At 47.5% G+C, this 26365-nt stretch overlaps 1 protein-coding gene across 1 annotated transcript in view; it reads left to right on the top strand.

Moving 5' to 3' along the window:
* The window catches only part of LOC115206259 (protocadherin-16-like), a 184169-nt gene that overhangs the window by 8945 nt on the left and 148859 nt on the right, over positions 1-26365 (top strand). The window contains exon 2 of the mRNA XM_029773011.1: positions 16396-18231. Coding sequence (XP_029628871.1) covers positions 16417-18231 — 1815 coding nt within the window. The 5' untranslated portion in view covers positions 16396-16416. The remainder of the gene's footprint in view (positions 1-16395; positions 18232-26365) is intronic.

Below are 26365 nucleotides of genomic sequence, written 5' to 3'. Positions count from 1 at the left end.
AGCTCATTTTAAGGATTTGTGATCATACAGTCCAGGCTGGTGACTAGCTTTGATTAGTCTGTGGCTTCATCCCAAATGGCACCCTATTGCCTATGGTGCACTACTTGACCAGAGCCCTATGGGCCTTGGTCAAAAGTCATGTAGGGAATAGAGTGCCATTTGGGATGACACACAGCCTGTGTGTCAGAGCTACTCTGAGCGTAGACTTTCTGATAAAGCAGCGTTCAGAAACAGATCTGTACATAGTTGGAACAAAGTGTTTTGAAGAGATACAGGGATAATCGTGGGAATATCGTTGGTGTCACGACTTCCACCGAAGTCAGCTCCTCTCCTTGTTCGGGCGGCGTTTGGCGATCGACGTCACCGGCTTTCTAGCCATCGCCGCTCCATTTCTCATATTCCATTGGTTTTGTCTTGTTCCATTACACACCTGGTTTCCATTCCATAATTACTGCATGTATTTAGTCCTCTGTTTCCCCTCCATGTCTTTATGTGTAATTGTTTGTTTGTGATGTGGATTATTGTCGGGCGCTTTACTTTTGCCATGTTCCGTGTTTTTGGCACGTTATTGTTTTTATGTGCTGTATTTTGTGGAACGGAATTAAAGTGCGCCTGTTCACTACACTCTGCTCTCCTGCACCTGACTTCGCCTCCCGTACACACCCTTGACAGTTGGACTTGTGTTTTGTCTGGCTTTACTTTTGTTTAACAAAATATCTCCTATCAAACATCTCTTAAAATGCATTTAGGGTTTTTCCAAGATTAAATAAAGTAAAAAAAGATTAAGATTCACAAGATTAAATAAAGTTCTTATATGAGTCTCATTGATAATCTTATTCCCAAGAACTGATTTTCAAAATTTGACTTTCTTCTTCTCTTCTATGAATTATTCACAAAACTATTATATTATATTTACAGAGATACGCCTGTGATTGCAGCATTGAGAGGCTTGATGAGTAATAATAGCATATTCTTCCACTTGGAAGAATTGGACGTCTCCCAAAACGTTGGCTGTTCACATATACTTACACTGACACCCCAACACACACTTGCGCACACACACGCACGCGCGCACACACACACACACACACACACACACACACACACACACACTCTTATACAGCTAACCTTGTGGGGACACACAATTCAGTCCAATTGAAAATCCTATTTTCCCTAACACCTAACCCTATCTCGTACTCTTACCCTAACCTTAACTCTAACCTTAACCCAAAAACCTAACCTTAACCCTAACCCTAAACCTAACCCTACTGAAAAGATTTGGCATGCGTCCTCAGATCCTCAAAAGGTTTTACAGCTGCACCATCGAGAGCATCCTGACGGGTTGCATCACTGCCTTGTATGGCAACTGCTCAGTCTCCGACCGCAAGGCACTACAGAGCATAGTGCGAGTACATCACCGGGGCCAAGCTTCCTGCCATCCAGGACCTCTATACCAGGCGGTGTCAGAGGAAGGCACTAAAAATTGTCAAAGACTCCAGCCACCCTAGTCATAGATTGTTCTCTCTGCTACCGCAAGGCTGCTGCTACTCTCTGTTATGCTATGCATAGCCACTTTAATAACTCTTTCCTACATGTACATAATTACCTCAATGACCTCGACACCGGTGCCCCCGCACATTGGCACATTGACTCTGAACCAGTACTCCCTGTATATAGCCCTGCTATTGTTATTTACTGCTGCTCCTTAATTATTAGTTTTTCTTACCTCTTACTTTTTTTTGGTATTCTCTTAAAACTTCTTAAAACATTGTTGGTTAAGGGCTTGTAAGTAAGCATTTCACTGTAAGGTGCAACCTTCACTGTAACCTGTTGTATTCGACGCATGTGACAAATAAAATTTGATTTGATTTAACCCTAACCCTAAAATTAACCTTAGCTCCTAACCCTAACCCTTAACGTAATTCTAACCCTAACACTAACTCTAACCTTAACCCTAAACGCCCTAGAAATAGCATTTGACCTTGTGGGGACTAACAAAATGTTTCCTGGAATATAGAAAAAATGGAACATCGACTCAGTACTGGTACTCCCTGTATTATTGTTTTTACTCGTTATTTTTATTTGTTATTCACTGTGTATTTATTCCTCGTGTCACTATTTAAAAAATGTTGTTTTCATTTTTATCTTATCTTTAACTCCGCATTGTTGGAATAGGACCCAAATAGCACCCTGTTCCTGATTTAGTGCACTACTTTTGACTAGGGCACACTTGGTTCCCCATAGGGCTCTGGTCAAAAGTAGTGCACTATATAGGGAATAGGCCGTGGTTCAGGAGATGAAACAGGCTGGTAGTGGATCGGCCATCTGGGATTGTTTCATCTATGGGCAGCGCTGCCTATAATGTTCACTATGTTTGACAGTGGCCTTTATTTCAGATTGTTTAGCTCTAAACTTGGGAAATGTCAGAACTCTGGCACCCTTCTGTGACGTGGCGGCTCAGGCTAATAGAGGAAGGCAGCAGCGTTTGTTTAGACAGATTATGTGTCTCAGATCTGCGTCCCAAATGTCACCCTATTCCCTATGTATTGCACTACTTTTGACCAGGACCCGTCAGAAGTAGTGCTATATGTAGAGAATGGGGTGCTATTTGGGATGCAGACAGAATGTGACACCCCTCCCACTGAAGGACCGCGACACAGTAAAGACTCATTTTGCTTTTAATAAAAATAACTTTTGGCGATGTGAAATCAATTGGTGCCAACAGGTTAATAACACTTAAAGGTTATTTAAAAAACCTGCTTTGATTTGAACAATGAGGCATGTTTTCCATTTGCACAGTGCCGCCCAGAGCAGATACTGCGGCAGTTAACAAAGTAGCCGTGTCCATATTTTCTTTAGCCTTGAACTGGGCCATTTTCTATAATTAGGGGCCACATGTGCTATGTGTGTGTGTGTGTGTGTGTGTGTGTGTGTGTGTGTGTGTGTGTGTGTGTGTGTGTGTGTGTGTGTGTGTGTGTGTGGGTGTGTGTGTGTGTGTGTGTGTATGTGTATGTGTGCGTGTGCGTGTGTGTGCGTGGTCTGTAAGTGTCGCTTTTCCGTGAGGTTAGACAGCAACAGTTGAGACAAAGGCAAAGGATCAGCTGCAAAAATAGGTGGTCATTATTTTACGGGTAATGTTGAAGACTGAATCAAGATACAAAATACGTAGTTAATGAAACATTATGAAAAATAATACAATAAACTTAATTGTCCAAATTAGTAATATTATCTTAACTTGAGGACAAAGGCTAAAGTGCCTCAACAACAGGGCAAATGCCAGTGAACTCACATATCTGAGTATAATGTGGCAGAGCTATAGTAACAGCATGCTACCAAGCAGTGGCGTACCGCAGTTTCTTGGGGCCCCCCTGCAATGACGCAGCATTGGGGGAAACAGCTAACTTCCTACAATTCTACACATTTTGTAATCGTGCAAATGTGGAATTTTATAACTAATCTCATGTTATTATGCACATTTTGCCATGAGGCTGAGAGAAAATGTTGCTGTTTTAAAGCAAATTTCCTGCAATTCTACACATATTGCCATGGGGCAGAGAGAAGCATATGAAGTTTTATAGCTAATCTCATGCTATTCTAGAGAGAAATCCAGACCAGTTTACTTGGTATGAATGGCAGTAAAAGCATGATCCAGATTTTACTTATACTGGAAAATAAAACAAAGGCATGTGATATATCAGAAATTGTGTAATAGAATCATTGTAAACCTAAAATATTGTCATATTAGGTAAAAAGTTATATTGTGTTGTTTAAGTGTTCCCTTTATTTTTTTGAGCAGTGTATTATACAATATCAGTAGCCTACTTGTCACATTTACAACTTTTCTAAGTCCAATCATTAACTGATTTCAGACAGTGTAATGCTGTGGATTGACTACATTGTTCAAATGGAATGTTGGCATATTATCAGATAATAAAAAAATGTATGGAATCGTTCCTCTGGCTAGCTTGCTAACAAACATACAGTGCAGATAAATTCTTTAAATTCATTATTTTACACAATATCTTATTGCTGCACTGGCAAACCATGGTTGACCATCTCCCGGACCAAAATGGCTGACCTTTATCTCACCATAAGGTGGGAAGGTCCATTCTAGTATTCTAATTCCTAATTCTATCTCCAGGGGGTCTCCCCAATTTGTTGTTTTTTATTGGGGGGCTGTGGGGTGTGTGGTAGCTAGTTATATCTAAAAAGCAGAGGGCTCACCTTTATAAAAAAGAGGACTCATCTTTATATCTGTGCCATTATAGCGTCTGTGACAACATCGGCAGCGCCATTGAGGCAACAACCAATAGGAATCCCCACCCAAGAAATCGTGCCATTTGTGTGGGGAGAAATGGAGGGAAACATCCCCAAGTGGTGATAGCTCTCAGGCACATCATCACACTCAATAAGTAATACCCAAGGATATACAGTACTAGATCAGAGCTAAGTGTTGTTGGTGTAGGCTAAGTGGCTTTGCCTGGAGGTTGATGAATGTAGGCCATTATTTCTGCATGGTGCTTGATGCAGCCACCAACTACTTTCTGCTAGGGATTTTGTGGGTGATTTAAGTAAGTCTTCAAGAGTAAGTCTTCCAGAGTAAATCCCTCCAGTGAACTCAGAGAGTGGTTCTGTTTAGCATACAGTACCAGTCAAAAGTTTGGACACACCTACTCATAACAGGGGTTTTCTTTATTTGTACTATTTTCTACATTGTAGAATAATAGTGGACATCAAAACTATGAAATAACACATATGGAATCATGTAGTAACCAAAAAAGTGTAAAAATCTATTTTATATTTTTCAAAGCAGCCACCCTATGCCTTGATGACAGCTTTTCACACTCTTGGCATTCTCTCAACCAGCTTCATGAGGTAGTCACCTGGAATGCATTTCAATTAGTATTATTATTTTTAAAATGTAACCTTTATTTAACAAGGCAAGCCGGTACAAATTGTTATTTATAATGATGGCCTAGCGGGGAACAGTGCCTTGTTCAGGGGCAGAACGATAGATTTTTACCTTGTCAGCTCTGGGACTCAATCCAGCAACCATTCGGTTACTGGCCCAACACTCTAACCACTAGGCTACCTGCCGTTCCAATTAACAGCTGTGCCTTGTTAATTTGTGGAATTTTGTTCCTTCTTAATACATTTGAGCCAATTTCATAACAGCTCAAATAAGCAAATCATTACTTTAAGACATGAAGTTCAATCAATCCGAAAATGTCAAGAACTTTGAAAGTTTCTTCAAGTGCAGTCGCAAAAACCATACAGCGCTATGATGAAACTGGCTCACATGAGGACCGCCACAGGAATGGAAGACCCAGAGTTTTCTCTGCGGCAGAGGTTTAGTTCATTAGAGTTAACTGCATCTCAGATTGCAGCCCAAATAAATGCTTCATGGAGTTCAAGTAACAGACACATCTCAACATCAATTGTTCAGAGGAGACTGCGTGAATCAGGCCTTCATGGTCGAATTGCTGCAAAGAAACCACTACTAAAGGACACCAATTAGAAGAAGACACTTGCTTGGGCCAACAAACATGAGCAATGGACATTAGACTGGTGGAAATCTGTCCTTTTGGTCTGATGAGTCCAAATTTGAGATTTTTGTTTTCAACTGCCGTGTCTTTGTGAGACACAGAGTAGGTGAACAGATGATCTCCGCATGTGTGGTTCCCACCATGAAGCATTGAGGAGGTGTGATGGCGTCGGGGTGCTTTGCTGGTGACACAGTTGGTGATTTATTTAGAATTCAAGGCACACTTAACCAGCATGGCTACCACAGCATTCTTCAGCAATATGCCATCCCATTTGGTTTGTGCTTAGTGGAACTATAATTTGTTTTTCAACAGGACAATGACCCAACACATCTCCAGGCCGTGTAAGGGCTATTTGACCAAGAAGAAGAGTGATGGAGTGCTGCATCAGATGACCTGACCTCCACAATCACCTGACTTCAACCCAATTGAGATGGTTTGGGATGAGTTGGACCGCAGAGTGAAGGAAAAGCAGGCAACAAATGTTCAGCATATATGGGAAATCCTTCAAGACTGTTGGAAAAGCATTCCTCATGCAACTGGTTGAGAGAATGCCAAGAGTGTGCAAAGCGGTCATCAAGGCAAAGTGTGTCTACTTTGAAGAATCTCAAATATAAAATATATTTTGATTTGTTTAACACTTTTTTGGCTACGACATGATTACATATGTGTTATTTCATAGTATTGATGTAACGGGCATCATATAAAGGGGACCAAGGCACAGCGTGTTGAGTGCTCATCTTGAAGTTTAATGAAAAATCGAACATGTTACAAAATAAACAAAATGACCGCCGACAGTTCTGCCAGGTACTTAAACGAAACAACTACCCACGAAAACAAAGGGAAAAACAGGCTGCCTAAGTATGGCTTCCAATCAGAGACAACAATAGACAGCTGCCTCTGATTGGAAACCATACCCGGCCAAAACATAGAAAAACAAAACATAGAATGCCCACCCACCTATCACACCCTGACCTAACTAAACAGAGAAAACACAGCTCTCCTAGGTCAGAGCGTGACAGTACCCCCCCAAAGGTGCGGACTCCCGGCCGCAAACCTGAACCTATAGGGGAGGGTCCGGGTGGGCATCTATAATTGGCGGCGGCTTTGGTTCAGGGCGTAGCACCCCCACCGCCCGCTGATCCCCCCGCTTCTGTGTGTCCGGAGGAACCAGACCGTGGATCATCGCCGGAGGCTTTGGGACGCCAACCGCCGCTGAAGACTCTGGGCTGCGGATCGCCGCTGAAGACTCTGGGCTGCGGACCGCCGCTGAAGACTCTGGGCTGCGGACCGTCGCTGAATACTCTGGGCTGGGGAGCGTTGCTGGAGGCTCCGGACTGGGGAGCGTCGCTGGAGGCTCTGGACTGGGGAGCGTTGCTGTAGGTTCCGGACTAGGGACCGTTGCTGAAGGCTCCATGCCATGGATCATCAATACAGGTTCCGTGCCATGGATCATCACTGGAGGCTTCGTGCCATGGATCATCTCTACAGGCTCCGGGCCATGGATTATCCCTACAGGCTTCTTGCCATGGATTATCCCTACAGGCTCCGGGCCATGGATTACCTCTGGAGGCTTCGTGCCATGGAACATCCCTACCGTCTCCGGGCCATGGATCATCACTAGAGGCTTCGTGCCATGGATCATCTCTACAGGCTTCGGACCATAGATTATCACTAGAGGCTTTACTCGTGGAGCTGGAACAGGTCTCACCAGACTGGAGAGACGCACTGAGGACCGGGTGCTCAGAGCAGGCACCGGCCGCACTGGGCTATGGAGGCGCACTGGAGGGAGAGTGCGAGGAGCAGGCACAGGACGTACAGGGCTATGGAGGCGCACTGGAGGGAGAGTGCGAGGAGCAGGCACAGGACGTACAGGGCTATGGAGGCGCACTGGAGGGCAGGAATGCTGAGCATGGGCGACACAGTGCGCATCACCGCATAGCACGGTGCTTGTTCATTCACTCGCTCCCCACGGTAAGCACGGGGAGTTGGCTCAGGTCTTAAACCCGCCTTAGCCAATCTACCCGTGTGCCCCCCCCCCCCCCAATTTTCTTTTGCTGCTGCCTCTCGGGCTCTTGTTGCTTTCTTGCCCGTTCCTCCCAGTATCGCTGTTCCGCCCTCGCTGCCTCTATCTCATCCTGCGGGCGGCGATACTCCCCCGGCCTTGTCCAAGGTCCTGCCCCATCCAGGATCTCTTCCCAGGTCCAGTCCTCTGATCCACACTGCTTGGTTCAATCTTGGTGGGTAGTTCTGTAACGGGCGTCATATAAAGGGGACCAAGGCACAGCGTGTTGAGTACTCATCTTGAAGTTGAATGAAAAATCGAACACTTTACAAAATAAACAAAATGACAGCCGACAGTTCTGTCAGGTACTTAAACGAAACAGAAAACAACTACCCACAAAAACAAAGGGAAAAACAGGCTGCCTAAGTATGGCTTCCAATCAGAGGCAACGATAGACAGCTGCCTCTGATTGGAAACCATATCCGGCCAAAACATAGAAAAACAAAACATAGAATGCCCACCCACCTATCACACCCTGACCTAACTAAACAGAGAAAACACAGCTCTCCTAGGTCAGAGCGTGACTGTTGATGTCTTCACTATTAGTCTACAATGTAGAAAATAGTACAAATAAAGAAAAACCCTTGAATGAATAGGTGTCCAAACTTTTGAATGGTACTGTTTATGCCTATTAAGACCCATAGACAATGGCAAACCAAGAACCAGAAAAGTAAAGCTCTGTTTGAGAGAGAAACAAATGGCACCCTATTCCTTACATAGTACATTACATTTGACCAGAACCCTATGCACTATATTGGGAATATGTCTGGTCCAGTGGTGATTTTAGCATGTAAATCTTAGTGGGGCAAACTAAAAAAAATTCTGTCATGCCAGAAAAGCCACTACACAACACACAATACATTAACTGCACTATAACGGTGACAAACGGCACCCACAAACTGTTAGGGCCTACATTAAGCTTTTCTAACAGCAGTGCTTTCTTTTCAGCACCATGGAGTGAATCCTTACCCCTGCTTCATCTGGCTATTAGCGGAGCCTTGTCTGGCAGCGAAACAGTTCATTCAGACTCATTTACTGCCTTTTAAAAAAAACATAGCTGATATGGCTGACTTGCTGCAACAAATGTGGTTTTTACTGACACTTGAGTTGTACAAACTATGGCATAAGGGAACGATGAGTGCAATGGCGATTTTAGCATGTAAATCTTGGTGGGACAAAAACATTTAAAAGTGGGATGCATGCCAGCAAAGCCACTACACAACAATACATTAATTGCACGGTGACAAATAGTTCCCACGAACCGTTAGGGCCTACATAAAGCTGTCTCAACAGCAAGTATCATGACACTATGCGAGACCCAAATGCAGACACATGAGGCAGATGGTTGGAGTTTAAGATGTTTAATAAATCCAAAGGGAATAGGCAAGAGAATGGTCGTGGACAGGCAAAAAGGTCAAAACCAGATCAGAATCTAGGAGGTACAGAGTGGCAGGCAGGCTCGAGGTCAGGGCAGGCAGAATGGTCAGGCAGGTGGGTACAGAGTCCAGAACAGGCAAGGGTCAAAACCAGGAGGACTGGAAAAAGGAGAAAAGGCAACGCAGGAAAACCCACTGGTAGGCTTGGACATACAAGGTGAACTGGCACAGAGAGACAGGAAACACAGGGATAAATACACTGGGGAAAACAAGCGACACATGGAGGGGGCGGAGACAATAACAAGGACAGGTGAAACAAATCAGGGTGTGACAGAGTCCCAACAGCAGTCCCAACACCTTACCACTGCTACACCTGGCTAGCAGCGAAACAGTTCATTCAGCCTAATTTACTCCTTTAAAAAAAACATTGCTGATATGGCTGACTTGCTTAAACAAATGTGGTTTCTACTGACAATTGAGATGTACAAACTATGGCATAAGCGAACGATGAGTGAATAAGAGGCAATTAGAAATTTCCATTAAGACATTAATTAATGAGCGAGCTAGGATGGACATTGTTCAGCACTTTTGAAATGTACAGCGACAGAATTCAGGACATGGGCCGTTCTTACAGTGTTCTCCCTGCACACCAAGTCAGAACCGTAGGATAAATAATGGGGGCATACAAGCAGACAATGAATGATCTTACAATATTCGATGATTACATTTCTCTAAAACAGGTTGTAAGCTACATGTGCACCACCAAGTTAGAACAGTAGGTGAAATTAAAAGGGGAAAATAGACCAAATTATTAGGGTGCGGCACATGGGCTACTAACAGCTTGCTACACAACATACACTTAGTATTACTTTATTAGCTATAGTATACATATCTCCCTGGCATATTACATCATTTATGCATCAGTATACATTACATTTTTGGACTCACCTTGTTGTGCTGTGCTCACTTGAACAGGAAGGTGGCGCGCAGTCCTTCGTGGGCAAATTTTGTCATCAAACTTTGTCATCAAAGTCAGGTTTTCTCTGGATTTATGATGCTTTCAAGACAACTGGGAACTCGGAAAATAACAAGGTCGAAACATGATGACGTCAGTGATCTTCAGGTTGTAGCTCTAGAAAGAGTCCCGAGTTCCGGATTTACAATTCCAAGTTTGATGACCGTTCAAAATGTATTTTCCCAGTTGGAGCTCGTTTTTTCCCAGAGTTCCCAGTTGTCTTGAACTCATTGAAGTCAGATTTTGCAGTTCAGAGTTAACAGTTGTTTTGTGTGTGGCACAAATCATGCTTCATTGACAGCATGGCCAATGTTGATTGTTTATCATTTTAAGCTTGGACAAGAGACCCTTAATCCCAGACAGGGGACCACTCAGACACTCCACTGAATAGCAGGCTAGTGATTGCTTTGCAATGCTTCCAAACCACTCATTGTTGAATTTGCGATTTCCAACTTGTTGTGTATTGTTTATGTCCAATTGCCGATGAGCACCAATACGTTTTATCTATATTTTCTCTTCATGATTTATCTTCATTTGACAAGGATTAAAAAGGATTTGCCAGTATATTGTCGACTTGATTCTTGATAGTGACTGTTAGCTTTGACTGCTAGACTTTGAAAGTATGATGTTGACATGATCAGTACAATAAAAAACATGAGCTGGCGCACACCCAGAGAAAATTATTTTAAGTAGAGGTGCTGACTAAAGGCGAATAAACTATAAGCTATAAAAATAAAGAGAGTCACACACTCTATATATAAACTCCCAGTAATTTTTTGGGATAAGTCACCAATGTTTCGGCGTCACTGTGCCTTCATCACTGTGCCTTCATCACTGTGCCTTCTGACATGATCAGTCCAATCAAGCTACAGGAAGATATATTGTGATTTGACGTCATTTTATCTGTGACCAATTCCCTTGAGCCTTCTTGGATGGACATTTCTAATGTAACTCTATGGCAGCACCCAAGGGGCTTGAATTTTCGAGCTCTCCCCTGTGCTCTACTGCGGTGACATAGTGTCCCATGAGTGACAGAACACTGAGCCAATCATGGCGCAACTAGAGAACATTACCAACACCTACGCTCCGTATTTTCCGCTGGCTGCTCCACCAACACAGAAAGAACTGAGCTAGGCTGAAATACCTTCGTTTTGGAGCTGCCATACTGTTTTTTAGCTAAAAATGTTGGTCTCAAAACAGTTGGGACTCTGCCCCACCTGCCCTGAATGACGGGTTGCCACTGGTATGGTCAAAGGTAGTGCACAGTATAGGGAATATGGTGCTAATATGCAGCCAGGACCTGTTGACACGCTTGGCTCAGTTGAGGTGATTTAAAGGGACCTGGGTTAAAATATGCCTGACCATGTAGAACTTTAAACAAACTTAAACACAGTAAAGTATCAGCATTAGTAGGGTTTCAGGGCAAAGTTCGCACACACACTGATGCTATTATACATGATATGAGTATTGAGTCAATGTTTTGTTAAATTGGTGTGTTTGAATGGACGTACTGTATAATGTATTTGTCTTTGGTTGTGTCCCAAATGGAAACAATGGTACCTTGTTTCCTACATAGTGCACTACTACTGACCAGGGCCTGTGCACTATATAGGGAATAGGGTGCTACTTGGGACATATCCTTAGTGATAAAGATGAAAGGGGGCCACTTTTAATTCTGTCTCTGTGCGCTTTGCTTGCCAACCTCTGTATTAGACCATCAACATCTTTATTACTGTACTCTGAAGTCCTGTGTTGCTAGACAGTCTTCTCTTTTCCCAAGACCCAGGCCTGTATTTGTTCTCTTCCCTAAGGCTCCCAGCTGGCACCTAACTAGCCTGTATTCAGGATTCCCCTTTGGCGTGTTCCAAAGCCCCTGGCAGCAGCACAGCTACGTTGTCCCCCTTATGCTCTCTCCCTCTGCTCTCCAGACTACAGGGAGGGAGAAACATCTTTGATCAGCTAGGTAGCTCTCTGTTTGTCTAGCAGCTAGTAGAACCCAAACCCCCTATCCCTGCCAGTCAGCCAGTGGGGGAAACCATACGTGCTTTCCACATACCGTTATATATTTAATAGAGCATTTTGTACAAGAATAAGGAACATTGTTCGAGCTATAAAGCCATAGTATAATGCTGAGTTGGTGTGTCGTTTGTGACTTTATGTTGGGCTTAATCTGGCATCATACAGTTAGAGCTATAGTAGAGCTGTAGGACCCAGGCTGGTGGCTGGGCCTGCTAGATCTATTAGGCTGCAGCAGAGTGGTCCTCCAGCTGCAACACACACACACACATACACACGACCAGACCAAGACCAGAGCCTGCATTATTTCTGCTGTGGCATTCAAAGAAAGATCCCTGCCTCCTTGAAAAGTCATCCTTTGTTCCTTTGAAAAAACACCTAGAAGTCCTGCCTCAGCTTTGCTATAAAGTAAATCATTATTGCTCGAAAGTACTTCCATGTTGGCAGCGCAATGGAAACCTCTGTGGACTTAAATTGTACCTAATATATGGAGCTACCACAGACTCTGCCATTAGTGGATAATTAGTAGTGAAAGCTTTTAAAATCCTGGCCAACTACAGTATAAACCATTGAGATTAGGTCTCTGGTCAAACATAGTGCACTATGTAGGGAATAGGGTGCCATTTGTGATGGATCATAGGCAACAGATACAGTGAACGGATCCTTGTTGTAAACTGCTTCACTGTCTTAGCAGGCACTCAACTAGATGAAATTACAAGCCATGCAGAGATAAAGACATGTAAAGCAAAGGGTTCAGCATGTCAAATTCAATATGTTAACCACAGAATGAGCGAAATAAACAGCAGGCTACAACTTCATAACTCTGCTGTCTACACACAAACGCTGTCACTGAAGAATGCCCTGACTGTAGGTTTTCACCACAGAACTAGAATGAGTTCTGTTTTTATTTCACTCCAATTCCATGGTCTTCTTCCATCTTCAGTTTGTACTGTGTTTTTGTATGACGGCTCACAATCATGACTGACTGAAATTAGCCTTGGAATCCCATCTGGTGGAGGCAGGCTTCCAGCACCCATGATTAGAGCCAAGCCAGGAGAAGAGAGAGGAGAAAAGAGTGAGGAGAGATGAGAGGAGGGAGAGGGCAGACTGCAAGGAGCCCTACTGTTCTCCTCCTTCGCTCTCCGCTCCTCCTGTTCTCCTCTCATCCGCTCTGCTCTGTTCCCTCACTCACTATGTTGCACGCACGCACACGCACGCACACATGCACGCACACACACACACACACGCACGCACACACACACACACACACACACACACACACCACACCACACCACACCACACACCACACACACCACCCTATGGCCGGCGACACACACATAGGCTACTCACACGTACATGTGTTCAAAGACACGCATACACACATGCATGAATCCCACACGCATGCACACACACACAATACAAGCATGCACAAATCCACGTTCTAAAATACATGGTGTTCAACCTTCCCAAGTTCTCTCACGTCACCCCGCTCCTCCGTACACTCCACTGGCTTCCAGTTGAAGCTCACATCTGCTACAAGACCATGGTGCTTGCCTACGGAGCTGTGAGGGGAACGGCACCTCCGTACCTTCAGGTTCTGATCAGGCCCTACACCCAAACAAGGGCACTGCGTTCATCCACCTCTGGCCTGCTGGCCCCCCTACCTCTGCGGAAGCACAGTTCCCGCTCAGCCCAGTCAAAACTGTTCGCTGCTCTGGCACCCCAATGGTGGAACAAGCTCCCTCACGACGCCAGGACAGCGGAGTCAATCACCACCTTCCGGAGACACCTGAAACCCCACCTCTTTAAGGAATACCTGGGATCGGATAAAGTAATCCTTCTAACCCCCCCCCCAAAAAAATATATAGATGTACTATTGTAAAGTGATTGTTCCACTGGATATCATAAGGTGAATGCACCAATTTGTAAGTCGCTCTGGATAAGAGCGTCTGCTAAATGACGTAAATGTAAATGTAGTCACTCACAGACACACACATGTAGTACTGTACAGTCTGAAGAGAGGATATTTCCCTGAATGGTGCAGTACTGCCACTAGGGGGAGTCTGGTAGGCCTCTAGTAATATTCTCCTACAGTAAAAAACATAATTCCTCAACATGTAATAAAACTTCTGTTTTCATGTTCAGAGTTTTCTAAGAGAACATTCAAGTTGATTTTAATTTTCACAGGACAAAATAAATTAGTTATGAATAGGATTGAGTTAAACAGAACCACTGACAACTGGAAATAAAAAAACGAGTCTCCTCTTGTTATGAGAGACAGACAATAATTACTTGTTTGCCAGAAACACATTTAGTGGTTTTGGACTATTCAGCAGACGGTGACAGTCAGCTCATTCAAACATCCCACATTGCTTCATAGGGTCTCACAACAAATTACAAGTCATCAGCAGTTGGGAGATACCCTGCCAAAACTGTGTTATCTATAATGCGAAACAGTTTTGTCATCCCAGTTGGCACCCTATTCCCTATATGGGCCCATAGGGCTCTGGTCGAAAGTAGTGCAGGGAATAGGGTGCCATTTGGGACACAACGTGTGTAATTGCTCCATTTCACAGTATCTCTTCTTCAGTGTTTTAGAAATGATCTTTTTGTGTGGCAATCCATATCATCCTCACTCTCACTGTTACACTTTGTGGTTGTTCAAATGTAGTGCTCTCTTGGCTGTTATGTCTTAAATCATCAGAGAACTACAGAGAGAGACAGGACGTATTGTTAAGGATGTCCCCCTGAACAGTTCACTGTACTATCAAAAGTTATTTCTGGCCCTTAGACAGACCTCTGTTATGTATACATTAGAATATATCTGACGACTTTCCACAATTTCTAACTTCCACTTATCCATCTTTTATGTCAAGAAATGTTCAGCTCAGAAACAGAGATTTGGCCCATTTTTACCTTCCATGCACTTTATTTAACAATATTTATTTAAAGTATTATCTTTTTTATTCCAGACAGAGCCACCATGGAGTTAACCATTGAGTCTTGTAAAAAGGTTAGACCCATCACAAAGACTAAGGCAAAAGCAGAAATGTGCTCTCAATATCCGCCAAATTTATGGACTCAGAATCACTTGTGTGTAATGAAATATAGGTTACAGGAGCCAAGAAGACACTTTCACTTCTGACATAATTACCTGATTTGCCAAAGGTGTAATTTATGAAAGGCGGCTGACCGACATTTCAGAAGTTTCATGAACCATTTTAAGGGCATACTGTATATCACAGGGAAATGGCAGCGGTTTTACGCCTCTCAAAACAAAAGGATAAAGTACAGTGTTTTCCTCTCTGACACTATAACACAGCTTTACTTTTCTGGGCCCTGGTTTACTCTCCACACATTGACCTGGGAAGGACATTCCTCAAGTTAACATCCCAATAGAAATATGGGCTCAGGGACAACTCAATATTGTAAAGAGCTTTTCAAACACGTCACTCTATAAGAGCTCTCACACACACACACACACACACACACACACACACACACACACACACACACACACACACACACACACACACACACACACACACACACACACACACACACACACACACACACACACACAGTAGTGTTACAGACCAGAGAGCCTGGCTGCATTTGGACCTGTCTCTCTGATTAGAACTGAATGTTGAGACCATAAACCGTCTCCCTCTGTGGTTCTAACGTACGCCTGCGGGAGATCTGGCTTCAAATACTATTCAAAATCATTTCAAATACTTTATCTTCACTTGATTGAGCTTGCCTGTCTTACTGGATCAATATAATTGTACCAGAATTGCAAACCATGCCCACCTGCCATTCAAGGCAGGCTAGAGCAAACACTCAAAGTATTTGAAAGATTTCAACCCAGGTGGTCTTGTCTGTGGTCTGGAGAGTTCTCAAGTAAAGAGAGGGTTCTCTGTTATGCCAAAGGAACTTATTAGATGACTGGAGGGTGGGGATGAAAATGGCGTGATGCAAGGGATCTATTATATGCACTGGTTGGGACCCCAGTCTGTAGAGCACATGGAAAAACTGACCTTAAGGCATTTTGCTTCATTTTTACACAGCTCACCAAATGGACTGAAAAAGCCTGTCCCCTCTCTTTGTTATGCCAATAAAAAGCACTCCGCTTTTGTTGCTGGATCAGGTCATAAGAGGAGCCAGGAATGTTTCCTGATTACATGACCTGACCAGGACAAACAGCCGAGAGGTTTTCTTGGGCTAACTCCCAAAGGGCACCTTGACTCTGGCACCTTGACTCTGGTCAAAAGAAGTGGACTGTGTAGGGAATATTGTGCCAAATGGGACGCACACATTGTCAGGAAGTAACGATCAGTACACTACACTAACATATTTCCCACCTCTCTGTGTCCCTCTCAGGTTTAGGAAGAAGCCTTCAGAATGAAGACCGAGGCCAAGGGTTTGGGGCGGTCTGTGTCGAGGTCACTGCAGGGTGATGGCCGGTGGAGCCGAGAGGTCCTGCTGCTGGCCTACATCCTCCTGGAGCTGATCGCCGTCCACTCCTCCACCGTCCTGGGAAACCTGGAGCTCCAGCTGGACGAGGAACAGCCTGCCGGGACCATCGTAGGGGACATCAGCGCTGGGTTACCGCCTGGCGTCACCGCAAGTCTTTACTTCATTTCAGACCACGAGGGCACCGGGGTGGGGAGTGACCTGGACATAGATGAGAGCACGGGCATCATCAAGACAGCCAAGGTGTTGGACCATGAGCTGAGGGACCGGTACAACTTCATTGCAGTGACTATGACAGGCGTGACCGTTGAAGTGACCATCACAGTGAATGACATCAATGACCACGCTCCCACATTCCCCCGGAGGAGAGCGGCATTCAAGATCCCGGAGATGACGGCGGTGGGAACCAGGTTCCCCCTAGAGCCAGCAATGGACGGGGACAAGGGCCAACTGACTACCCAGGGATACCTCATCAAAGATGGGAACCCCGGCCAGGCTTTCCTCCTGGAGACCCGGAGAGGATCCAACCAGGTTCTCTATCTGGACCTGGTGGTCAACACTCTTCTGGACAGCGAGACCAGACCATCTTATACGTTATCCTTGGAGGCGTTCGATGGAGGCTCCCCTAAGAGGACTGGTCAGATGGTGCTAGATGTGATGGTTCAGGATATCAACGACAACGCTCCAGTCTTCAACCAGAGTCGCTACCACGCCATTATCTCAGAGAATCTGCAGCCGGGTAGCAACATCCTCCAAGTCTTTGCCTCTGACGTCGACCAGGGAGACAACGGTCTGGTTCTGTACGAGATCAACCGCAGGCAGAGCGACCCGGAGCACTACTTCGTCATCGACTCTCGTACGGGTGTCATCACGCTCAACAAGCCGCTGGACTTTGAGATGCGGAGGGTCCACGAGCTTGTGGTCCAGGCGAGGGATAACGCCACGCAGCCCGAGGTTACCAACGCCTTCGTCACAATCAACGTCCGGGACTACAATGACAACCAGCCCACCATGACCATCATCTTCCTCAGCGAAGACGGCTCCCCACAGATCTCCGAGGGCGCCCAGCCTGGCCAGTACGTCGCACGCATCTCCGTCACCGACCCGGACTACGGAGAATACGCCAATGTCAACGTCTCCTTGGAAGGAGGGGACGGAAAGTTTGCCCTGACCACCAAGGACAACATCATCTACCTGATGTGTGTGGACCAGATCCTAGACCGAGAGGAGAGGGACACATACGAACTAAGGGTGATGGCTACAGACGCAGGCACCCCTCCTCTCAGGGCTGAGTCCTCCTTTACGATACAGGTCACTGATGTCAACGACAACCCTCCTCTGTTTGATCAGCAGCAGTACACACAGGTCATACCTGAGGTGGTGTTCCCAGGGAGCTTCATATTGCAGGTCACGGCTAGAGACAAAGACCAGGGGCCCAATGGAGACATCACATACAGCCTCCTCCAGGATGGCCAGGCCGGCCAGGATGAGAACCAGGCCCAGTGGTTCACCATAGACCCAGTAACAGGGATCATCACCACGCTCTCCCAGCTGGATTACGAGTCACAGCCCAGGCCGAATGTGACAGTGGTGGCTACAGACAGAGGGAGGCCTTCCCTGTCCTCCACAGCTCTGGTCCATGTGGTACTGCAGGATATTAACGACAACGAACCTGTGTTCGGTACCAACTTCTACAACGTATCCATCAAGGAGAACACGGCCGCTGGGACCTGCATACTAGAGGTAGGACATTGTCTATTCTGTTCTTCTAGTCAACCTGTCGAGAGGTGAATCTTGCATTAGAGAGTTTACATTTTTTTTGTTGCATTTTGTTCATGTGTAGTCAGATATCTGTAACTTGCATGAATGCTAGGTTTTTGGTATGCGAACTGGGAAATACCAAATGCCAAATGAAGACTACATTGGAAAGAGAACTACCATTGGGGTTTGAGAGGGGTCTGAAGTTCTGAAATCATTTCGAAGGGATATGGAGAGACCATTACCTAGAGGAGAAATACAGTGCATTCGGAAAGTATTCAGACCTCTTCCCTTTTTCCACATTTAGTTAAGTTACAGCCTTATTCTAAAAATGTATTCAAAAAAATGTCCCTCACCAATCTACACGCAATACCCCATAATAACAAAGCGAAAGCAGGTAAATATCTTATTTACATAAGTATTCAGACCCTTTGCTATGAGACTCGAAATTGAGATCAGGTGCGTCCTGTTTCCAGTGATCATCCTTGAGATGTTTCTACAACTTGATTGGAGTCCACCTGTGGTAAATTCAATTGATTGGACGTGATTTGGAAAGGCACACACCTGTCTATATAAGGTGTCACAGTTGACAGTGCATGTCAGAGCAAAAACCAAGCCATGAGGTTGAAGGAATTGACTTTAGAGCTCCAAGACAGGATTGTGTCGAGGCACAGATCTGGGGAAGGGTACCAAAACATTTCTGCAGCAATGAAAGTCCCCAAGAACACAGTGGCCTCCGTAAACTGAGCAATCGGGGGAGAAGGGCCTTGGTCAGGGATGTGACCAAGAACCTAATGATCACTCTGACAGAGCTCCAGAGTTCCTCTGTGGAAATGGGAGAACCTTCCAGAAGGACAACCATCTCTGCAGCACTCTACCAATCAGGCCTTTATGGTAGAGTGACCAGAAGGAAGCCACTCATCAATGAATGGCACATGACAGCCCTATTGGAGTTTCCCCGAAGGCACCTAAAGGACTCACAGACCATGAGAAACAAGATTCTCTGGTCTGATGAAACCAAGATTGAACTCTTTGGCCTGAATGCCAAGCGGAAACCTGGCACCTTCCCTACGGTGAAGTATGGTGGTGGCAGCATCATGCTGTGGGGATGTTTTTCAGCGGCAGGGACTGGGAGACTAGTCAGGATCAAGGGAAAGATAAACGGCTGAAAGTACAGTGAGATCCTTGATGAAAACCTGTTCCAGAGCGCTCAAGACATCAGACTGGTGCGAAGATTCACCTTCCAACAGGACACCGACCCTAATCACACAGCCAAGACAACACAGGAGTGGCTTCAGGACAAGCCCAGACTTGAACCCGATCGAACATCTCTGGAGAGACTTGAAAATAGCTGTGCAGCAACGCTCCCCATCCAACATGACAGAGCTTGAGAGGATCTGCAGAGAAGAATGAGAGAAACTCCCCAAATACAGGTGTGCCAAGCTTGTAGCGTCATACCCAAGAAGACTTGAGGCTGTAATCACTGCCAAAGATGCTTCAAAAAAGTACTGAGTAAAGGGTCTGAATACTTATGTACATGTGATTTATATATTTTTAAATACATTTGCAAAAAAATCTAAAAACCTGGGGGTTATTGTGTGTAGATTTAAAGAACAATATCCATTTTAGAATAAGTCTATAACCTAACAAAATTTGTCAAGGGGTCTGAATACTTTCCGAATGCAATGTACTACACAGATGGATAAGTGATATGTTGGATTTTGCTGCTGTATTGTCAGGCATTAAGTGTTATTTTAACGTTCAAGCTGTTTAGATTGGATTGTAGAGGATAAGAGAGTTTAGAGTGGAGAAAGTGAAGTGAGGGGGTTTAGGTTGGAGAAAGGCTAAGGATGTGTCCCAAATAGCACCCTATTCCCTATTTATAGTGCACTACACACAGTGCCCTACATAGGTAATAGGGTGCCATTTGGGACACAACTTAAGGGAGGCGTTTACCTGGTGTCTGCAGAGCTGGAGGATCTCTTCTTTTCTGGCTGTCCTCTCCTTCACCTCTCCAAGGTTTCCAAGGTAACTGGGACAGTGCAAAGCCCCTCTGACAGCTGAAGACAAAAGAGGTTTCCACTTTATTTACCTAATTCAGCTGCAGGAGGATATGGTAGGGCTTTATCTGACAAAAAGACATGTCACATGTCACACCTCAACAAAAGACACCTTAAGCAAAAATGGGTATGGTATACAAAAAAGAAGCAAACCATTGACAAACCACAGGCCGTTAAATTCGCTACAGGGCCTCCAGGCCAGTTCCCGCTGCGGGCTCAAAACCGTAATTACGCCTCATTAAGAGATATCGTTTTCTCATGTTGTTGTTGTGTCAGTTATGAGAAAAAGACCATTTGTTTTTTTTTCTTCTGCTTTTTATCAGTCGCTGTTTCTTCCAGACTTCAAAGCTGCTGCTGCTGCTGCTGCCGCAATCAGACCCTGTAACATACAGGAGCGCTGGAGGAAAGAGGGAACTGTTTCTAGAGACCAGTATTACAGTTAGAGTTTCATTTCATTCCTGTTTCACGAGCATCTGTGTGCCTGAGATGGGGATGGGGCTGAGACAGAGTTGGGGTTGGGTTTAGGGGAGAGGAGTTGGAGGATGGGGCTGAGACAGCCAGGGTTTGGATGAGTTGGGGTTGGGTTTAGGGGAGAGGGGTTGGAGGATGGGGCTGAGACGGCCAGGGTTTGGATGAGTTGGGGTTGGGTTTAGGGGAGAGGGGTTGGAGGATGGGGTTGAGACGGCCAGGGTTTGGATGAGTTGGGGTTGGGTTTAGGGGAGAGGAGTTGGAGGATGGGGCTGAGACAGCCAGGGTTTGGATGAGTTGGGGTTGGGTTTAGGGGAGAGGGGTTTGGGATGGGGCTGAGACAGCCAGGGTTTGGATGAGTTGGGGTTGGGTTTAGGGGAGAGGAGTTGGAGGATGGGGTTGAGACGCCAGGGTTTGGATGAGTTGGGGTTGGGTTTAGGGGAGAGGGGTTGGAGGATGGGGTTGAGACAGCCAGGGTTTGGATGAGTTGGGGTTGGGTTTAGGGGAGAGGGGTTGGAGGATGGGGCTGAGACGGCCAGGGTTTGGATGAGTTGGGGTTGGGTTTAGGGGAGAGGGGTTGGAGGATGGGGTTGAGACGGCCAGGGTTTGGATGAGTTGGGGTTGGGTTTAGGGGAGAGGGGTTGGAGGATGGGGTTGAGACGGCCAGGGTTTGGATGAGTTGGGGTTGGGTTTAGGGGAGAGGGGTTGGAGGATGGGGTTGAGACAGCCAGGGTTTGGATGAGTTGGGGTTGGGTTTAGGGGAGAGGGGTTGGAGGATGGGGTTGAGACAGCCAGGGTTTGGATGAGTTGGGGTTGGGTTTAGGGGAGAGGGGTTGGAGGATGGGGTTGAGACGGCCAGGGTTTGGATGAGTTGGGGTTGGGTTTAGGGGAGAGGGGTTGGAGGATGGGGCTGAGACAGCCAGGGTTTGGATGAGTTGGGGTTGGGTTTAGGGGAGAGGAGTTGGAGGATGGGGCTGAGACAGCCAGGGTTTGGATGAGTTGGGGTTGGGTTTAGGGGAGAGGGGTTGGAGGATGGGGTTGAGACGGCCAGGGTTTGGATGAGTTGGGGTTGGGTTTAGGGGAGAGGGGTTTGGGATGGGGCTGAGACAGCCAGGGTTTGGATGAGTTGGGGTTGGGTTTAGGGGAGAGGGGTTGGAGGATGGGGTTGAGACGCCAGGGTTTGGATGAGTTGGGGTTGGGTTTAGGGGAGAGGGGTTTGGGATGGGGCTGAGACAGCCAGGGTTTGGATGAGTTGGGGTTGGGTTTAGGGGAGAGGGGTTGGAGGATGGGGTTGAGACGGCCAGGGTTTGGATGAGTTGGGGTTGGGTTTAGGGGAGAGGGGTTGGAGGATGGGGTTTAGACGGCCAGGGTTTGGATGAGTTGGGGTTGGGTTTAGGGGAGAGGGGTTGGAGGATGGGGTTTAGACGGCCATAGTTTTGATTAGTTTGTGTTGGGTTAGGGGAGAGGGGTTTGGGATGGGGTTGAGACGGCCAGGGTTTGGAAACTCTCCGCTGGGCTAACAGAGGGCTGTGCAGATGGGATCTTGGACCAGTGACTGCCCAGGGAGAGGGAGGGGTGACGGGAAAAGGGAGTAACATTTGTAGGGGAGAGGGGGAGATGGAGGCAGGGAAGTGTGGGAGTGAGGGAACTAGAGGGAGAGAGGGGGATAGAGGGAGGCAGGGAAGTGTGGGAGTGAGGAACTAGAGGGAGAGAGGGGGATAGAGGGAGGCAGGGAAGTGTGGGAGTGAGGAACTAGAGGGAGAGAGGGGGATAGAGGGAGGCAGGGAAGTGTGGGAGTGAGGAACTAGAGGGAGAGAGGGGGATAGATGGAGGCAGGGAAGTGTGGGAGTGAGGAACTAGAGGGAGAGATGGGGATAGAGGGAGGCAGGGAAGTGTGGGAGTGAGGAACTAGGGAGAGAGGGGAGAGGGAGGCGGGAAGTGTGGGAGTGAGGAACATAGAGGGAGGGAGGGGGATAGAGGGAGGCAGGGAAGTGTGGGAGTGAGGAACTAGAGGGAGAGATGGGGGATAGAGGGAGGCAGGGAAGTGTGGGGAGTGAGGAACTAGAGGGAGAGAGGGGGATAGAGGGAGGCAGGGAAGTGTGGGAGTGAGGAACTAGAGGGAGAGAGGGGGATAGATGGAGGCAGGGAAGTGTGGGAGTGAGGAACTAGAGGGAGAGATGGGGATAGAGGGAGGCAGGGAAGTGTGGGAGTGAGGAACTAGAGGGAGAGAGGGGGATAGATGGAGGCAGGGAAGTGTGGGAGTGAGGAACTAGAGGGAGAGAGGGGGATAGATGGAGGCAGGGAAGTGTGGGAGTGAGGAACTAGAGGGAGAGAGGGGGATAGAGGGAGGCAGGGAAGTGTGGGAGTGAGGAACTAGAGGGAGAGAGGGGGATAGAGGGAGGCAGGGAAGTGTGGGAGTGAGGAACTAGAGGGAGAGAGGGGGGATAGATGGAGGCAGGGAAGTGTGGGAGTGAGGAACTAGAGGGAGAGAGGGGGGATAGATGGAGGCAGGGAAGTGTGGGAGTGAGGAACTAGAGGGAGAGAGGGGGATAGAGGGAGGCAGGGAAGTGTGGGAGTGAGGAACTAGAGGGAGAGAGGGGGATAGAGGGAGGCAGGGAAGTGTGGGAGTGAGGAACTAGAGGGAGAGAAGGGGAGAGATGGAGGCAGGGAAGTTTGGGAGTGAGGAACTAGAGGGAGAGAGGGGGAGAGATGGAGGCAGGGAAGTGTGGGAGTGAGGAACTAGAGGGAGAGAGGGGATAGATGGAGGCAGGGAAGTGTGGGAGTGAGGAACTAGAGGGAGAGAGGGGGATAGAGGGAGGCAGGGAAGTATGGGAGTGAGGAACTAGAGGGAGAGAGGGGGATAGATGGAGGCAGGGAAGTGTGGGAGTGAGGAACTAGAGGGAGAGAGGGGGATAGAGGGAGGCAGGGAAGTGTGGGAGTGAGGAACTAGAGGGAGAGATGGGGATAGAGGGAGGCAGGGAAGTGTGGGAGTGAGGAACTAGAGGGCGAGAGGGGGATAGAGGGAGGCAGGGAAGTGTGGGGAGTGAGGAACTAGAGGGAGAGAGGGGGATAGAGGGAGGCAGGGAAGTGTGGGAGTGAGGAACTAGAGGGAGAGAGGGGGATAGAGGGAGGCAGGGAAGTGTGGGAGTGAGGAACTAGAGGGAGAGAGGGGGATAGATGGAGGCAGGGAAGTATGGGAGTGAGGAACTAGAGGGAGAGAGGGGGATAGATGGAGGCAGGGAAGTGTGGGAGTGAGGAACTAGAGGGAGAGAGGGGGATAGAGGGAGGCAGGGAAGTGTGGGAGTGAGGAACTAGAGGGCGAGAGGGGGATAGAGGGAGGCAGGGAAGTGTGGGAGTGAGGAACTAGAGGGAGAGATGGGGATAGAGGGAGGCAGGGAAGTGTGGGAGTGAGGAACTAGAGGGAGAGAGGGGGAGAGATGGAGGCAGGGAAGTGTGGGAGTGAGGGAACTAGAGGGAGAGAGGGGGATAGAGGGAGGCAGGGAAGTGTGGGAGTGAGGGACTAGAGGGAGAGAGGGGGATAGATGGAGGCAGGGAAGTGTGGGAGTGAGGAACTAGAGGGAGAGATGGGGATAGAGGGAGGCAGGGAAGTGTGGGAGTGAGGAACTAGAGGGAGAGAGGGGGATAGATGGAGGCAGGGAAGTGTGGAGGGAGGAACTAGAGGGAGAGATGGGGATAGAGGGAGGCAGGGAAGTGTGGGAGTGAGGAACTAGAGGGAGAGAGGGGGATAGAGGGAGGCAGGGAAGTGTGGGGAGTGAGGAACTAGAGGGAGAGATGGGGATAGAGGGAGGCAGGGAAGTGTGGGAGTGAGGAACTAGAGGGAGAGAGGGGGATAGAGGGAGGCAGGGAAGTGTGGGAGTGAGGAACTAGAGGGAGAGAGGGGGATAGAGGGAGGCAGGGAAGTGTGGGAGTGAGGAACTAGAGGGAGAGAGGGGGATAGAGGGGAGGCAGGGAAGTGTGGGAGTGAGGAACTAGAGGGAGAGAGGGGATAGAGGGAGGCAGGGAAGTGTGGGAGTGAGGAACTAGAGGGAGAGAGGGGGATAGAGGGAGGCAGGGAAGTGTGGGAGTGAGGAACTAGAGGGAGAGAGGGGGGATAGAGGGAGGCAGGGAAGTGTGGGAGTGAGGAACTAGAGGGAGAGAGGGGGATAGAGGGAGGCAGGGAAGTGTGGGAGTGAGGGACTAGAGGGGAGAGAGGGGGATAGATGGAGGCAGGGAAGTGTGGGAGTGAGGAACTAGAGGGAGAGAGGGGGATAGAGGGAGGCAGGGAAGTGTGGGAGTGAGGGACTAGAGGGAGAGAGGGGGATAGAGGGAGGCAGGGAAGTGTGGGAGTGAGGAACTAGAGGGAGAGAGGGGGATAGAGGGAGGCAGGGAAGTGTGGGAGTGAGGAACTAGAGGGAGAGAGAGGGATAGAGGGAGGCAGGGAAGTGTGGGAGTGAGGAACTAGAGGGAGAGATGGGGATAGAGGGAGGCAGGGAAGTGTGGAGTGAGGAACTAGAGGGAGAGAGGGGGAGAGATGGAGGCAGGGAAGTGTGGGAGTGAGGAACTAGAGGGAGAGAGGGGGATAGATGGAGGCAGGGAAGTGGAACTGAGTACCGGCACCTCACATTTTCAACTGCTTGAGCTCCTGTTCCTCTTATAGAATATTAGCTCAAAAGTATTGTGGAGCTCCTGCACCTAAATATAAACAGTACCGACACCTGTTTCAGTCCAACTCAAGCACTGGGGATTAAAGCTGAGACAGAGGCAGTGGTTTTATGGGAGGTCTGTCTCTCAATTATACATCGTTGCCAGTGAGGATGAATACAGATACAGGTATTGGTTATGGTTAAGAATATTTACGATGTGAAGCACTTCTATGTTATTCTATAATCTTTGCCTTTGCGTGTTGTTGAGCAGACTGTCTCTAGTGCTTCTCTCAGACTGCATCCCAACCTACATAGTGGACTACCCTATAGGCCCTGGTCAAAAGTAGTACGCTATGTACTAGATGATAGGGTGCCATTTGGGACGCAGCCTCAGTCTCTAACAAATCTCATTCCCCGATTACCCACCTCGCCAAGCAAACTTCCACTACCTGTCTGTACACTACACAGCCCTCTGGGTAGGATGTATACCGCTCGGCCCTCTGGGTAGGAAATGCTCCATCAGCAGCCTCCAGGCTCCCAGCATGCAACACTTCTTCAAAGCCAGCCACTCCCTGCCCTGTCAGCGTGTATGTGTGTGTGCGTGTGTGTGTGTGTCTGTGTGTGTGGGGCCTCCCTGGCCTGTCTTAGTCCTGCTTGGCGGCTGTAGAAGTGTACTTGGCGTGCCATGTGATGCCAGACGGCTTGGCTCTGGGTGTGTGTGTGTGTCTGTGCATGTGTGTGTGTGTGTTCAGGGTGCCAGCAGCTCCACATCCCAGCTCCACATCTGACGACCGACCGACTGCCTTTTCTCTCTGTACAAGTAATTCCCACTGCCCATTTTTCCACACGCTCAATACTGTCCAACAGCCATTACAATAGGGGTATTGTGATCAACAGTCCAGCTTTTTGAAGTGGGTAAGGTTTAGGGTTTCTGTTCCCTCCATGTTT

This window comes from Salmo trutta, chromosome 13 (assembly GCF_901001165.1).
Source record: "Salmo trutta chromosome 13, fSalTru1.1, whole genome shotgun sequence".
Lineage (NCBI taxonomy): Eukaryota > Metazoa > Chordata > Actinopteri > Salmoniformes > Salmonidae > Salmo > Salmo trutta.
Note: the sequence above shows the minus strand (reverse complement) of the source record. Positions and strands in the feature narration are given on the sequence as shown.